At 47.4% G+C, this 16,620-nt stretch overlaps 1 protein-coding gene across 1 annotated transcript in view; it reads left to right on the top strand.

The window, feature by feature from the left end:
• Positions 1 to 394: 394 nt before the first annotated feature.
• LOC144148336 (uncharacterized) overlaps positions 395 to 16,620 on the top strand; it is a 44,870-nt gene continuing 28,644 nt past the window's right edge. Inside the window, exon 1 of the mRNA XM_077679885.1 lies at positions 395 to 1,481. Coding sequence (XP_077536011.1) covers positions 433 to 1,481 — 1,049 coding nt within the window. The 5' untranslated portion in view covers positions 395 to 432. The remainder of the gene's footprint in view (positions 1,482 to 16,620) is intronic.

Below are 16,620 nucleotides of genomic sequence, written 5' to 3'. Positions count from 1 at the left end.
CGTCAGAGTGGCAGCAGCGTGCAGTCTGCGGCGACTGAGCGACCTACGTTGCGAATGTGTGACCTAATGCGACCCTACAAGGTAGGAGAAGACATCGGTCTTTTTTTGGTCAACTTCGAGCGTACGTGTGAGAGACCCTACAAGGTAGGAGAAGACATCGGTCTTTTTTTGGTCAACTTCGAGCGTACGTGTGAGAGGGCCCAGTTTAGCCGAGACTCATGGCCGCAAAAGCTGCTTACGCTTTTGCCAGGTGAGGGATCCGACGTGATGGCCCGCTTGCCGAAGGAGGAGGCGGAGGACTACCAGAAAGTCAAGTCTAGCCTCCTGCGTAAGTACAGGCTGTCAGCAGAGGCGTTTCGCCAGAAGTTCCGTGAAGCCGAGAAAGCTAGGGGCGAGTCGTACTCGGAGTTCGCCTACAAGCTGAAGGGAAATATGGAAGAGTGGCTCAAAGAGGCAGAGGCTTTCGGAGAGCGCGACAAGGTAGTTGAGTGCTTCGGTCTTGAGCAGTTTTACCGCCGTCTACCAGAGAACCTGAGACTCTGGGTGCAAGATAGGCCAGGGGTAAAAACTGTGGATCAGGCAGCTCAGCTAGCCGACGAGTTTGTCGCACGTCGAGGTGCGCAGGGGCCGAAAGACGGCCACAAAGAGTTCAGGCCGAGGCCTGATAAGTCAGGGCCGAAAGGCAGAGCTCCCCAGGTAGACGGTGGAGCAAGGAAAGTCGTTGTCGGGGATAGAGAAACTGGCCACGATAGCGAAAAGAGAGCAGCTGACGCTGAGGAGCAGCGCAAAAAGAAAGCTTTTGAAGCGCGCAGACAGGCTGCGTGTTACAACTGCGGCGAGACTGGACATTTCGCGGCTAGTTGCAAAAAGGGAAAACTAGTCTTTCACGTACTAGATCAGGATGAGGATAGCAGGCAACTTTTAGAGCCCTACGTACGCAAGCTAGCAGTTAACGGCAAACCGTGCCGAGTTCTTCGCGATTCCGCAGCAACGATGGACGTGGTCTACCCGTCCTACGTCGAACCGCATCAATTCACGGGCGAGTGCGCGTCGATAAAGCAGGCCGTAGAAGCACAAAGCGTGTGTCTTCCGATCGCCAGGATAACCATCGCTGGTCCCTTCGGAAAGCTCGAAACCGAGGCCGCTGTTTCTCCCAGCCTTCCAGTGCAGTATCCGTATCTTTTCTCGAACAGGTCCGATCAGCTACTGCGCGAAAGGGGACTCGTTTTCGGGGAAGGGATAGTGTTCGCGCTAACGCGCTCGAAGGCTCGCGAACTCGGAGCAAAGGTGGCAGTTGAAAGCAGGAAAGATTCGCGAAGAGAGGAGGTTGGGAAGCTTGATGAGACTAGCGCCGACGTTGCTTCCGAACGCGGCCAGTCGGCCTCCTTGCAGGTTCAGATCGCGGGTGTCGAGCAGCAGCAGCATCCAGCCGAAACAGATGATTCTCCGGCAGAGATTTTTGTAGCACCTACGTCGGAAAGGTCAGACCGGTTGCTGCACGTCGATAGTAAAGCAGTGAGCGCGGAGCAAAGAAAAGATCACACACTGGAAAAGTTACTGGACAATGTAACTTAAGGGGTTGCGAAAAAGAACGTAAGATTCCAGACGAGGGAGGAGATACCCGTAAAAACCCGCGTATAATACGAACCCGCGTATAATACGAGGTGTAATTCGGGGACAGCAAAATCAGAAAAAAAGTTTTCATCCGCATATAATACGAGGTAAAGAGCACAGAAAACATTTATTTGCACTGCAGTTACCCTTCAACCCTTCAGTCATTGTCAGTTTTCGCTGGCACTGTCTCCCGACGTCCGTTCAGACATCGTCAAGTTCGCTGCCGCTGTCTCCGGAAGTCGCCTTGTTGGAAATGTCTTCCCACAGAAAGGGGTCCTCAGTGCCATCAAGGGCGTTCGAGATGCCGCATTTCTTAAAAGAGCGACTGACGAGCTCCTCTGGGATGCTGGCCCACGCATCCGCGATCCAGCCACAAAGCTCCGCTGGAGAGGCCCGCGTCAGCCATTCGGTAGCTGTCACTTACGGGTCTCCTGACCTCATCCACTCTTGGTAGCAGGACCTGATGCAGTCTTTGAAAGGCTTGTTGATGCAAACGTCTAGCGGTTGCAGCTGGGATGTCATTCCTCCTGGAATGACAATGAGTTCGGTGCGGGGTTCGCGCAACAACTTCTTCACTGAATCAGCCAGGTGGCAGCGAAAGGCGTCCAACACGACCACTGACGGGAACCCCTAACAGTGCTCCAGGCCGCCGACACCACACAGACTTTATCCAGTCAAGCACCAGTTGCTTTCTCCACCCGCGAATGCTGCCTTCGGTGGCGCCGAACTGCCGTCCTGCGGCGCAATTCCTGATGGTCTTGGCACATAAAATAAATTTTCTTTTAATTGCCGCTGAATGCTGCCTTCGTGCACCCAACATATCGTGATAGACTTGCGGTGAACGTGCCGATCCTTCGCGTGGTCAAAACAATCAAAATGGCGCTGGCTGAGAGAAGCAGCAGCCAGCTCACCGCAACTGCAAGATGGCCCACCCTCCGCTGAAACCAAAACCGAAAGTGCAAATTTTCGGCTGAAAACTTTGGGATCCACATATAATACGAGGCACAAATTGTACATAGTAAAATTGGGAAAAAAACCTCGTATTATACGCGGGTTTTACGGTACTTTATCGCAAGTATCGAGACCGGAGAGGGGTGGAGTATGACCAATTAGTTGTCCCGCAGGTCTATCGTCAGGATTTGTTGCGTCTCGCACACGGCAACTCATGGTCAGGACACCTAGGTATACGAAAAACTAAAGACCGCCTATTGCAGGAGTACTACTGGCCAGGATGCTTTCGCGACGTCGAAAACTTTGTGCGCACTTGTGATGTGTGCCAGAGAGTGGGCAAGCCGGGAGACAAAACCAAAGCGCCCATGAAACTTGTGCCGGTTATCACGGAGCCCTTTCGCCGTCTCGTGATCGACACGGTTGGCCCACTGCCCGCGACGACCTCGGGCTACCGTCACATCTTGACAGTGCTCTGTCCTGCTACTAAGTTCCCCGAGGCCGTACCCTTGAAGGAGTTGAGCTCAGTGGAAATTGTGAACGCCCTACTGTCGGTGTTCGCGAGGGTCGGCTTCCCGGTGGAGATACAGTCAGACCAGGGCACAGTTTTTACGAGCGCACTAACGACAACGTTTCTCGAGAAGTGCGGAGTAAAACTCATTCATAGTTCCGTGTACCATCCTCGGTCGAACTCTGTCGAGAAGCTTCACTCGGTAATGAAGCGCGTTCTCAGATCCATGTGCTACGAACGAAAGACTGACTGGGAGCTGTGTTTGCCGGCCGCGATGTTTGCTTTGAGAACGGCTCCTCACGAGACGACCGGGTTCACGCCAGCGGAACTTGTTTACGGGTGCTCGTTACGGTCCCCCCTCCGCATCCTCCGGGAATCATGGGAAGGTAGGGGCGAAGACCCAATGGTTGTAGAATACGTACTCTCGCTGATGGACCGCTTGCACAGGGCACAGCAGCTAGCGGGCACCGCAATGAGCACAGCCCAGAAAAGGTCAAAACCCTACTACGACAAAAGAGCCAGGGCACGTCAGTTTGAGGTGGGAGACCAGGTAATGATTTTGCGGCCATGTCAACGCCACAAACTAGAGGTTCAGTGGGAAGGCCCGGCAAAAATCCTTCAAAAATTGTCTGAAACGAACTACGTTGTGAGTGTACCTGGTAAGCGCAAGCTCCAGCAAGTCTGCCACAGCAACCTTCTAAAGCCCTACAGGCAGCGGGAAGCGGTGGTGCAGATGCTAGTTAACATACCCGAGGAGATCCCCCCCGATATTCCGGAATTGGGGCCGCTTACCCATGACAGCACGAGTAGCCTCGTTAACGACCTAGTATCGAAGGCGGAGCTAGAGCCTGATCAAAAACGCGAGTTGGAGGCACTGTTAGAAGAGTTCTCGGACCGGTTTTCGGATCAGCCCGGCAGAACTTCCCTCTTAACGCATGACATCGAGCTTACGTCTTCCCAGCCCGTGCGTTCAAAAGCGTATCGAGTGTCGCCGCGACAGCGCGAGATTCTGGAAACTGAAATCCAGAAAAGGTTGGCTCTGGATGTGATAGAGGCTTGCGAAAGCGACTATACTTCACCCCTGATACTGGTTGAAGTTCCTGGAAAGGATCCGCGACCATGTGTAGACTATAGGAAGTTAAACCTTATCACTAGAGACCAAACCTACCCGATACCGAACATCGAGGAACGTATCGTGAAAGTAAGCAGCGCTTGCTTCATTTCCACTTTTGACTTGGTGCGGGGATACTGGCAGGTTCCGCTGACGAAGGAAGCTAGCCGGTACGCGGCGTTTATTTCACCCATGGGCACCTTCCGACCGAAGGTTTTGAGTTTTGGGCTGAAAAACGCGCCATACTGTTTTTCAAGTCTCATGGACAAAGTGTTACGGTGGTACGACGACTTTGCGTTGCCCTACTTAGACGACGTGGCTATCTATTCCGCCTCGTGGCCAGAGCATCTGGAACACCTGCGCTCCGTGCTTTCACGTTTGCGCGAAGCTGGCTTAACGATCAAGGCACCTAAATGTCAAATGGCACGCGCGGAAGTCACTTACCTTGGTCACGTTATAGGTAGGGGTCATCGCCGACCTTCCGAAGTTAAGGTAGCTGCAATCCGAGACTTCCCGCAGCCCCGAACCAAGACAGACATTAGGTCGTTCTTGGGAATCACAGGTTACTATCAGAGGTACATTCCGAGGTACTCCGAGCTGGCTAGCCCTCTAACCGACGCGCTTCGGAAAAACGAACCGCTAACAGTCGCGTGGGACGAAACAAAAGAGCAGGCGTTCGCCGACCTGAAAAATGCTCTAACTAGCCACCCTGTACTGAACTCGCCAGACTACTGAGCGCCCTTCGTGGTCCAGTGTGATGCTAGTGACCGTGGGATGGGGGTTGTGTTGTGTCAGAAAGCTGACGACAATGAGGAACACCCAGTCTTGTACGCAAGTCGTAAGCTGACGATTCGTGAAGAAGCGTACAGCGCCTCCGAAAAGGAGTGTGCGTGTCTCGTCTGGGCGGTGCAAAAACTGGCCTGTTACCTCGCCGGCTCGAAGTTTATAGTAGAGACCGACCACTGCCCTCTCACGTGGCTGCACACGATGTCCTCTAAGAACGGTCGCCTCCTACGCTGGAGTCTGGCTCTGCAGCAGTATACGTTTGAAGTGCGGTACAAAAAGGGGAAACTGAATGGCAATGCTGATGGCTTAAGTCGGAGTCCTTAAGGCAAGATGTGGCCTGCTGACGCCTGAGTTTCTCAAATTTCTTTGTTTTTCCTGAATCAGGTTTCGCCCTTTACGATTACGTTTTTTTTTTGTGTGGGACATTTCCAATCACGCGAAATGTCACCTTTCAGGTTTGTGCACTTGTCTAAAGTACTGCTGGGCTAAAATATAACTAGTGTAGTTAGTTATTAGCGTATTTTTTCGCAACTAAAAGCCTGGTAGATCTTCAGTGTGGATTTGTCTTCGCACTTGCCGGCGATGCGGTTGTGTCTTGCTGTGTTGTTCTGTTGCTTGCCTGACCAATCCAGAGACGTTCTTGGGGAGCCACTTCTCGTCCAGTGATCGGTCCTGTGAAACTCCAGCACGGTGTCGTACAGCCCAGGCCTGGAGTCGAGCGTCTGCTGAGCACTTCACTGCGAAAGCATCCCTCCGAACAACGGTTGAAGACCCTTATCCATCGGGATCTCGGACCCCCGGCGGAGAAGCTGTTACGAATCGGCCAGCAACACGTGGGAACCGACCATGTGTGCCCGCGTGTCGGTGAATCGTACTTTCGTGTCTCGCCATGCCGGGTCAGTCACCTCGCTTTGCCACGTGCCACCGGCGGCTGCCAGCGCCACACCCTTCAGGCACCTGCGCGTCGGAGAGTCCCGCCCTGACCTTCCCGGCTCAGACGGTTCGCTATCGGCACGATCAACCTTTAGATAGCGCGACCCCGGCACCTTTCAAGGACACTCTCTCCCCTCTCTCGGACGCCACGAGGGGCGAAGCCATGACTCGCGAACTATGGAAACGTGTGTGTGTTTGTGATGTTCGTGGCGTGTTACTCCTGGGGGCGTTTTTCGGGTATATATAGAAGCAGCACAAACGTTGAAATTCATTCCTGTCTGAGCAGCGAATCCATGCGGTCGCTCTGCTCGTGTCCTGTATTGTAACCTCGCCCGTCAGGGCATTGTATGTTTTTTTGGCTTCGGCTCAGCTCTCGCTATGAAGTAAACAGTTACGTTATCCTACTGCTCTGGACTACTTCACGGCTGCAACACCGGCTGGCCGCTCGCTTCATACACGCTACCCATCGTATGTTGGAGGCCACGGAGGAATGATCGGGTGCCCCCGCCCGGTCGCAACAGCTCACTAAGTGTTGGTGGCAGCTAATGAAGGCCATCCCCGCGGTCGGTTAATTTGCGTGCCAGAGCCTCCTGAAGCACTTGCATCGAGCTACCCAATGGCTCTCTGTCGGGATACCACAAATGGGGCAGAAAAGAATGGGCACCTGCTTCATGAAACACACAAAGATTTAACGTGTATAAAATCTGTGTACTGGTGAATGTTTGTGTTGGGCGCGCATGAACAGAGAGGTGAAAGATCTATTGGCGCGGTGCAGAAGCTGCACGGACAAACTGATTCAGGTCTACCGCAGCCCTATTACTAAGTTGGCCGAAAACACCCTATTGGTGGCATCGAATGGACATCAATTTTGCGTGCTCCCTTGGAGGCAGAATTATACTTGTTGTGCCAGACAAACACAAAGTAGACTGAAGCATATCTCATAAACCACGGGAACACATATGGTACCTTTCACTGTTTAAGAATTCTGTATTGTTGTTCGGCGGGACAGGCATGATCGCCTCCGATATGGACACAAAATTCTCAAGTTGTACAGGTTGGATAGTCAGGCAAGTGTTGATCTACCAGTGGATCATGTTGGTAGCAGTAAGTATTCCGAACCGGCATACTCCGTCTTTGCATGCCCGTTGAAACGGAGCAGCGGTAAGCGCGGTTAAAACCGAGAAAACAAGACTTGACGTGGTTGTTTTTCATTACAGGCGGACGTCCCCAAAGAAATAGTAACCTACTAAACTGAGCGTAGATTCAACACCCGTTGCCGTCTGGACCAATATCTTTCTTCCAGGGGTGCGAATTTGCAGGCGGGTGCTGACAACTGCTTGGAATATGGCTTGCTTTTCTCATTTACTTCATCACGAAGCAGCGTAATTGTTACTGCAACGGATTTTTAAAGTGTCACAATATTTGGTTTGATGACACAAGAAGCCTATAAACGAAGTCCACTAATTCGCAAATTGCGTTTCAAGTCAGAACCAGTTATTCCGAGTGAAAAATATTTTAAACAACATATTTGTTACTCAAGGAAATGACAGACGCCAACTTCGGTAATTTGTTTCCCGTAGAGGCGGCTAAATCTTTGCATTTTAAAGGGAGGTCGCGAAAAAAGAAAGTTGAGGATACTAGTGTTTATGATTTAAAATACTCTCTGATTTAGTCCCTGTGCTGAAGAACGGCGGTGAGACACCTAAATAGATGCTCCTATTCCACGGGAGACATCTGGACTTCGCGTTACCCCTATGTCTCGTGTAACCCCCGTTACCTCCCGTTGAAAAACACTTACCATCGACCACATGAAATCTGCTTTGGGGTTAAGCCTATTGTCCCAGCAATCTCCTCCCTCAAGATATATGACAATCCTTTCACTATCAGCGAATTTCGCGCGATTAAAAATCGCGCATAATTGTTCCCTTTTAACTCGGCCGCTGACAACGCGACTAAAGCTGCGCGCTTTCTCCCTGACAGGGGGTAGGCTCGGGGCCTTCTCTTCGGTGGCCTTCGCTGTATCTCATGCCGTGGAGTTTTCTCATTTTCTCCGGAACATGGAGGGGTCTATTTCTGGTATGGTGCCACAAAAAAGCAGGCATGGCTACCTTCTCGCAAGCGCACGCTCAGGCTGGTAGGGCGTGTTTGGAGCAATAAAAATTTGTTTTCGAGTGGTCTCGTTTAAAGGGGAGTATTGAGTTCGTCACTCAGACTGCGCGCGTACTTAAAACACAAAAGAAACGCCAAAACTGTGTGTAAAGGTGCAGACATACAAGTGGTTGGTACACAGCCCTGACGACGGCGGATCATAAGAGTAAGTGCGAAAAATAGACCGCAAAGTTGACCAGCACCAGCCAATAGGACAGCCATGGCCTAAGCTACGTAGTTTAGGTGATGCCAGGGGTACACAATGAGGAGGATTGAAGACAGCGTGGTTGGTTTTTCCGCGTCTTTAAGAGCGATTTGCGCGCTTATAGCTTCACGTGAGCATGTAATATATGATCAAGATAATCCCGGTAGTGCAATCTTTACGTCATGCAGGTTAGCTTACACAGAACAAAAAGTGTTGCAGGGTGCCTTAATGCTGGAGAACCCCTTCACCTAGACAACTGTCTGAAAATTAAAATACCAAAAACATGTTTATTCCACGAAGTCAATCAACTTTAGACACATAACGACAAATGCCATTAGACTAAAGAATAATACAGAATCCTTTTTCGTATATAGTTATATTTTCTAGTAACGCATTAGAGGCATAAAATTATTTCAGCAATATTCTAAGCAAATGTTTTTGTGAATAGTTTTATGGATGTAAACATGTTGATAAATTCTTCAGTCTGCTCATTTTTAGTTAAAAAGACTGTTACCTCATATTGTATCAGCTTAATGCGAGACACTCAACCCACCTAAAAAGTAACGGGATATATCAAAATAATGATTGTAATGAAGTAAATGAAATGCCCCATAAAATCTCTGTAGAGAACCATGCATTTGAAAGCTCCTTCTAACGAACCAAAATTGACGTGTCAATGAATATAACGGACTACATTATCTTCTCGCTCAAAAAACTTACTACGGTGCGTTAAGTACTCCGCGGAGTTTGACAGACTTTCCGCAAGGGTGTTGTAAAACTTCCACGTAAATTTCACGGTCATGTGTACCAAGCCCGATGCGTTCTAGTGAGCCATCCTTCTCGCTCGGACAGCAGGGGAGCGAGCGAACGGGCATGCCAGGTGACCACAGTTAGAAGTGGCAGAAGGTGGTTTCCCTCTACGGCGGTGCCGACGTGGTCACTACGGAGCAGCCCACCGACGCTGGCCGCGGATATCGCCGTACAAATCGACGCAAGTGACGACGAAGACGCCGTTGGCTCCCATGTAGTTGCGTTCGACGTCCCAACATCGTCACACGCACTTGGTGCGTTCAATCTCGTTTCTTCTGCGGTCGGTGGACACTGCTTAAAAGGAAGTCGCATGCGTCAGGACTCCGAAACGAAGGATCATCACGGCATCTTGTCCAGCTCTGTCTAGCGGAGAATGAAATAGGCAGTGTGCGCATAGAGCAAGCAAACTATTTGTCTTCCATTCGATTTACATCGCATGCGTGTTTGCCTATGGTCACAGTGTGTTACAAGGCGGGTTCCTTCTTTGCATGCTTCTAGTTGTGCATTCCACTGAGCATACTTGCCGTTAAGTGTTATAATAAAAAAATATTCTATACAAAGTAACAAATGCGGCTATTCGATAACTAATCTATACCGCGGATTTTTCTATAATTTGTCCTTATTATCTGAATTCTTGAACCAATATTTCTGAACGGTACACTGTCTGAGATGAATCTTGTAATTTAGAAAACTGATGAGGGTATTGAAACAAAATGCGGTTAATATGCTGCGGTCGTCCTAATTTAGCTAAATTGTGCTATTTTACAGTGAACAAATTTTTTGAGTGTTCTTCTTTGCTATCTTTATAGGAGAAATTCACGAGTCCACTTATAGCTTTTTTTGCTGCACGACTGAAGCATCCAAACTCGAAATTGTATGATTACCCAAAATCAGAAGAAAATAATGTTCGAAGGATTATGCAAACGCGAAATACAACTGCTTTTGTGCATCAGGGTAACAAACAATATTCTTTTTAGAAAAAACGGACAGAATAGGATACCTTAATACATATGTGATTTACATGATTTTTCAATGACAGTGTATCACAGGGAATAACACTCAAGTAAAACATTGAACGGACCATTTCAAAAACCCTTTCTTTAAATTGGACAGCGGGAATAAAATCTAACTGCTTATGTTTTGGTCAAATATTACACATTTATTTTAATTAACGCTAACGTTCATGTTCCGTAAGACTATGTGATAATTTGTCTGCGGTATATGTGCACTGTTCGTAAGGTTTTGGGGGTTAGGTACCGTAAAACGTTTCTGCGTATTTGTACATTAGTATCGTACCATAAATACATTTATATCCCACAATTCAGGGAGTGTGGGGGTACATTTACTGTATCATTAGGTGCAGTATGAAAAAAGTGGCGCCAAGCTAGACACTTGTTCAACACTGCTCGCTATTTATTTATTTACATTACCCTCAAGGCCAGAAGGCATTGGAAGAGGGAGTGCTTTAGTTACAACACGGTTATGACAAAAGCAGTAAATGTCTATAAAGCGGTTACAAAAATAGCTTCTAAACATACAAGTATAGCTCACGCCTAATACGGCAAGTAGAAAAATCACAAATTGGCTTCTAAGTATATAATGTTAGCTAATGCGCGATGAAGACAAGAGGACAACAAAGTAACCTCTAATTATACAATATGAGCTATGGCATGTTTGAATAACTCAGGATCAAGAATGGCAGCTGTTGATGAAGGGAGGGTGTTCCATTCTACTGAAGTACTGGCTATGAAAGACTGAAAAAAGCACTGGTTTTTGACGATGGTATCCCAACTTTACTAGCATGATCCAGAAGAAACGCTATAAAATGGGGAGGTGAAATGAACTGATGACGTAGGTGTGGGTGATGAAAAATTTTATGGAACAAACAGAGACGGAAAATTTTCCGGCGGAAAGATAACGTTGGCAGTTGAAGGCTAGTTTTGATCAAAGATATGCTTGCAGTGCGATTTTAATTGGAGACAATGAAACCAACAGAATTATTTTGTACCATTTTTAGCTATTGTGCTAAAGCAACGAAACTCAAATACCACACTGATACGGCCTGCTCGAGTTTAAAAGGAACTAGTGTTTTGTATATTAGATATTGAGGTGTTGAGGGGGGCTTTTAAAAATTTAGTCAGAGGTGTTGTAACGTGCGGTTCGCATTGGCAATTACATACTCGGTGTGATTGGTCGATGCTAAATCGGCTGAAATGTGAACACCAAGGTATTTATAAAATGACACATAATCTAAGCAGTAGTTATTAACAAAGTAAGTAGGTAACTGGTCAGCTGTTCTGGTGGCACGTACGTGCTTACATTGGTTGGCGCTCAGTTCTATGAACCAAGTTTGGCAGCCGGACGAAATAACGTTAAGAACAGATTTCAAGGCGGTTGTTTCATTGTCACACGTTATTTTTCGGTACAAAACACAGTCGTAAACAAATAAATGAATGTTAGAAGAAACGCAAGCTGGAAAATCGGTAATGTAGACAAGAAAAAGAAGATGACCCAGCACTGAGCCTTGCGGTACACCGAAGTGGACTCGTGTTAACCTAAAGTTAAAATTATTAGCGGATACCAATTGCGAACGGTTAGTAAGAAAAACCTCAACCCAAGATAAAGTTTGAAATCAATGTTAAGCTGATGCAGTTTAAACAGCAATAATTTCTGACACACCTTGCCAAATTCTTTTTAAAAATCAAGAAAAATGCAATCGGCGAAAGAGGACTGGCCAAGAAAATTATGCCGTCTATGGATGAACAGTTGTAGCTGCGTTTCACAGGAATACGCTTTTCTGAAGCCATGTTGTCATACAGAAAAAAAGGAATTAGCTTCAAAAAATTTACCTAGATTATAAAACAATATAGGTTCAATTATTTTACACGGAATACTATTAAATAAAATAGGGCGATAATAAGGGGTGAGTGCCTGTTACCAGACTTGTAGAGTAGAACCACCTGCCGATTTTAAACTGAACTTGTAGGACACCATGATCAAGCGACTGTTGATAAATTTTTGTTAATATTGTGAAAAAATACGAACCAGTGCTGATTAAAAATTTAAGTTGATCAGGCCGTACCAGAAGCAGTTGATGGTTTTAATGAACTGAAAAGTTTTTCTATACCGTAGGAATCAATGGTAATTGGTGGCATCTGCCTGTGATTATAATTGCAAGGTAAGGGTAGCAGGACATTAGTAGTAGATGAAAATACGTTGTTCAAAACTTCAGCACACTGGCTAGATTGAATGGAAATATTACTAGTTTGGGAAAATTCTAATGACTCGCCATCTTTACGAGGGTTTGTAATGCGCCAAAACTTTTTTGTGTCAGTCGCCAGCATCGAAGGTAATCTATAATGAAAACTTTTTTCCAGCATTTTTAAGAGAAATAACTTAATCTTTAGAAGGGTTCGGTAGGGAGCCTACCGAACAGAACTAGGGGACAGCCTAGCTAGTTTGTACAAACGCTTCATTCGATTAGACAAGCGCTTCAAGTGTTTAGAATAACATGGTGCATTATTATTGCAGAGTATCGTGTGAGTGGGTATATACTTATCTATTAGTTCGTTATATTATCAGAAAACAATGTCCCAATTAGTCTGTACGGAGTGATATTCAAAATATGCGAGGAAAGTGTCAAGAAAACTGGATGGTTGTTCGTTATTTGCTCTAAAAATTCCTTTCTCGAAAAGCCGAATAATTCCGCGAACCTTGCATTGGGTCTGTTTATTTATGTTTTGCTTTTACCGCCTGTCTGCGCCGGTCTGTGTTATCTGTGTGCCAAGGGAAGTCCGTGTTCCATCCTTTTTTTCTATGCCTCATGTGTTATCTCTTCTTCCCTAATCACCTCGGTAAGGGTGGCGACTTCGGCCTGCGGCAGTGTGGGGAGAAGTTTCCGCATCTCCTCTTTCACTACTGCGCGGATGGTCTCGCGTAGGCATTCAGCCGGAACCCTCATGTTGTCGATGTAGTTCGCATTGGCCGCGTCAATAAAGTTGCGGTCATACTGCTTACTACGCCTTTCCAGGGCCTTCTCAATTGTAGTGGCCTCGGTCACGAGCTCGGCGACGGTTTTGGGCGGGTTGCGGACAAGTACAGCAAACAGTTCCTCCTTCACACAGCGCATTAAGAAGCGTAACTTCTTTTCTTTCATCATTGCGGGGTCCGCGAGGTGAAATAGCTGCTTCATTTCCTCAACGAAGATCACAACACCTTCGTTGGGGTGTTGCCTGCGTGTTTCCAACAAAATGGCGGCTCGTTATATCCGCACGACGGTAGCGAATGTTTTGAGAAACTCGCTCTTAAAGAGAGCCCACACGGTTAGAGAGCTTTCATTGTTTTCAAACCATGTTCGGGCCGTATCTTCTGAACAGAAGAAAACACGGCGGCAAATTTCTTCGTCATCCCACTTGTTAATGATGCGGACGCGCTCCACTTCCCCCAACCAGTCCTCAGGGTCTTCTCCGGGTGATCCGCGGAACGATGGTGGTTCCCGGGGCTGTTGCAGGACGAGGGGAAGATTAGAAACGCTGGTCATGGTGCCTGCGTTGATCATGTTGGTTTTCACGTCGTCTTCTTTCTTCACGTTATCCGGAAGCAGTCCAAACTCGGGCTGAAGACCTTGCTGACGGTGACTGACACGAGTTGGGTGGCTTGTCGGCTTGACGAGGGCTTAGGGTGCATGTACCCAGTACCTTCACCAGGTGTCTCAAAGCCAAAGATGAGGCAGTCGTCTTGAAGGAAAGTACCTTTATTGGAGCGAAGTTGTGCTCCCCTAACAACTCGAAAAGTACACAGGCAGCAAGCAGCAGTGAACGATTTGAAGTGCGTCGGTGAGCGTCGGAGAGTGGATTGGAATGCTGTGGCGTCTGCTCTGCAGGCTTTTAAATGCAGAGAATTTCTTAGCCTCGCCTGTTCCTGCGTCGGAAGGCGTCCACATCTCCGCGTCCGCAGCAGGTGCGCGCATGCGTCGTAGTCAGCCCGTTCGCTCCGTCGCGGTCTCTGCGTAACAGGTGCGTGATAGCAGCGCGGTTGAGCGTGGAAGGGCGCGCGCTGCTTGCGCATGCGCGCTCTCTCCCCGTACAGCTCTCCCTCTACTGCGCGCGCTGCAAATATAAAGCGGCTAGCGGACGCTCGTGCTTCAGTCACTGCGTTGCTCCTTCCCTCCTTGGTTGACGCTCGCTCCCACGTTTACTCGTGTCTGCTACTCCAGCATCACGGAAGAAGCGATGGAAGCAACACTGCCTTCAACCAGTACTGAGGCCCCAATGCTCTGCATTTACTCGTGTTCCCCTCGCGGGAAGGCGCGGGAATTTTGTTTCTTCAGGCGCGACTGTTACTTGAACCGTCGATTTACATTCAGAACAAAGAAGCTTATTTTAGCCTGTTCACGTGAGTTAGGAACACTCTCCCTATCAGAAGAGATAGCACATGCGGCATAGAAAGAAAGAATGGAACACGCGCTTCCCTTGGCACACAGATAATGCAGACCTGCGCAGCCGGGCAGTAAAAGCAAAACATAAATATACATACCCAAAGCATGGTTCGCGGCAATATATTTGGAATGTTAAAGTCACGAAGTAGAAATAACGTGGTATTAGTATAACTTGTGCAAACTAAGTTGATAACATCATGGAACTCATTGATAAAGTTGGGGGAATTATGTGGTGGAGGGTAACAGATACCGATAACAAGTTTCTGGGATTTTAGATCGACGATAGCTCATATTATTCTAGATTGCTATGATTATGAATACATTGTGATGGGATGTGTTTATTATGGCTAGAAAGACACCGCCCCCCGAACGCAAAGTTCGGTCGCACCAAAAACCAGAGAAGAGGTGCGCAGGAAAAGTAATCATGATCTGAAATCTGCGGCCGTAGCCAGGTCTCAGTTAATACTAAAATATCCGGTTTACTTGTATCAACTGCCGATGTTAGTGAGTGTCGCTTCTTAAGAATACTATAATTTCAGTCAAAAGAACCGATACACGCGACAGACCTTGACCACTTCCCCTCGCGCGTCCCTACTGGCACGTACGCGGGCTCAAGAGAGGCTGATCGTAAGTGGTCGTGGGTCGCCGTACGTCTTGGGATATTTCATTAGTAGCAGGGGTTTAGATGTAGTGGGTCTTGTTAGTGACGAGTCTTTTGAAACGCAGGTGAAAGAGTGGCTCCCCAGGTTGCAGGACAGAAATCTTTAGACACCGTTATTTTCGTTATTTTCTTTTCTTTTGGCTTCTTGCGCGCAGAAAGTATTTGATCGTTCACTTTGAAGCTGGAAAATTTCACAATTATTGGACGGGCTTTACTCGGTGAAAAAGTCCGTAAGCGATGAGCACATTCGAACGCTATATTTACGGCCCAGCCCACACAAACGTGTGGGTCAAAAAATCGTTTACTAAGTGGCACCTGTTTCGGTTTCAGTTTCACAGCCCTTGGTAGTCGCTGCAAACGCTTCCGAGACTTTATTGGTTTCGTTAGTTCACTCATTTCACCACCAGGGGGCGAGAAATCGCACATTAAAAACGGCGCTCAAGCCAGCGCGATCACTCTAGCCGCCTTCAAGATGAGAACTGATATTTCCTCTTGCTATTCTCGTATTTTCTGAATAACAAGTGTAAGACACGACTTGCAGGACTTGGAAAAACGCGATTGGCTAAAAAATACACCCGTTCCCTTCGTCTTCGTTCCGTCATCACGCTTGAAAAATGCACCCACACATACGTGTGGGCTGGGATTTTGTCGTCACGAAAATTTTGCTGGGCACTACAGGGTGGCGGGCTCGTGCACTAGCGATCGCGCTAGCGATAAAAATTTTTTCTTCCTTTCTTCGTGTCTCATTTATTCGAGGTTTTGTGCTGGCTCGTTGGGAATGTTTTCTCGCGCCTTAACCTTGAACTAGTTCCGTAATTACTTGTGAAAAAATATTACTTATAATTATTAATTATATTAATTAAAACTTCAATATTTTTAATTTTCCAAAAATCCCATTTTATAATAAAAGTACTCCTGAAAACGATGTAAAACTCGAAAATAAAACGCAAAAATGCAGGTTTTCTGCGCCTGGTGCCATTTTTAAGGTATTCTTACTACCCGCAGATCATACGAATAGAAGCCCAGCCCACACATATGTGTGGGTTTGTTTTCTGTGTGAAATACTCTGCGCTTTCTATTTTCACTGGTCGAAGCAAGATAACGAAGGGGTAAATACACAAAATTTATTTACTTGTGGCCTTTTTTTCTAAAATCTTTTTGTTTGGCAGGAAAGGGATATCAGAAAAAGTGGGAAGAACGTCAGTAAGGACACCCTTCACGAGCGAATCTGATTGCTCCTAAGTCTCACGGGGAGAGACTGAAAAACCATAAAGCATTAGGTTATTACAGCGGGACCTATCCTCTAGCTCACCCATACGAGACAGCAAAGAATCATGCTGAGTGGCTAGCGACCCCACCTCATGTTCGACATGCTCAAACGCTTGTTTATCGTCTAGTGCCAAGAGACGCGTTTGAATGTTCTCCATGCTGGCTTCAATTTTCTTTTGTACTGCTT

The sequence above is a fragment of the Haemaphysalis longicornis genome, unplaced genomic scaffold (assembly GCF_048455015.1).
Source record: "Haemaphysalis longicornis isolate Haplotype H1 unplaced genomic scaffold, Haemaphysalis longicornis Haplotype H1 scaffold_8, whole genome shotgun sequence".
Classification (NCBI taxonomy): domain Eukaryota; kingdom Metazoa; phylum Arthropoda; class Arachnida; order Ixodida; family Ixodidae; genus Haemaphysalis; species Haemaphysalis longicornis.
The sequence above is the reverse complement of the archived record's forward strand: the minus strand, read 5'-3'. Positions and strand labels throughout refer to the sequence as shown.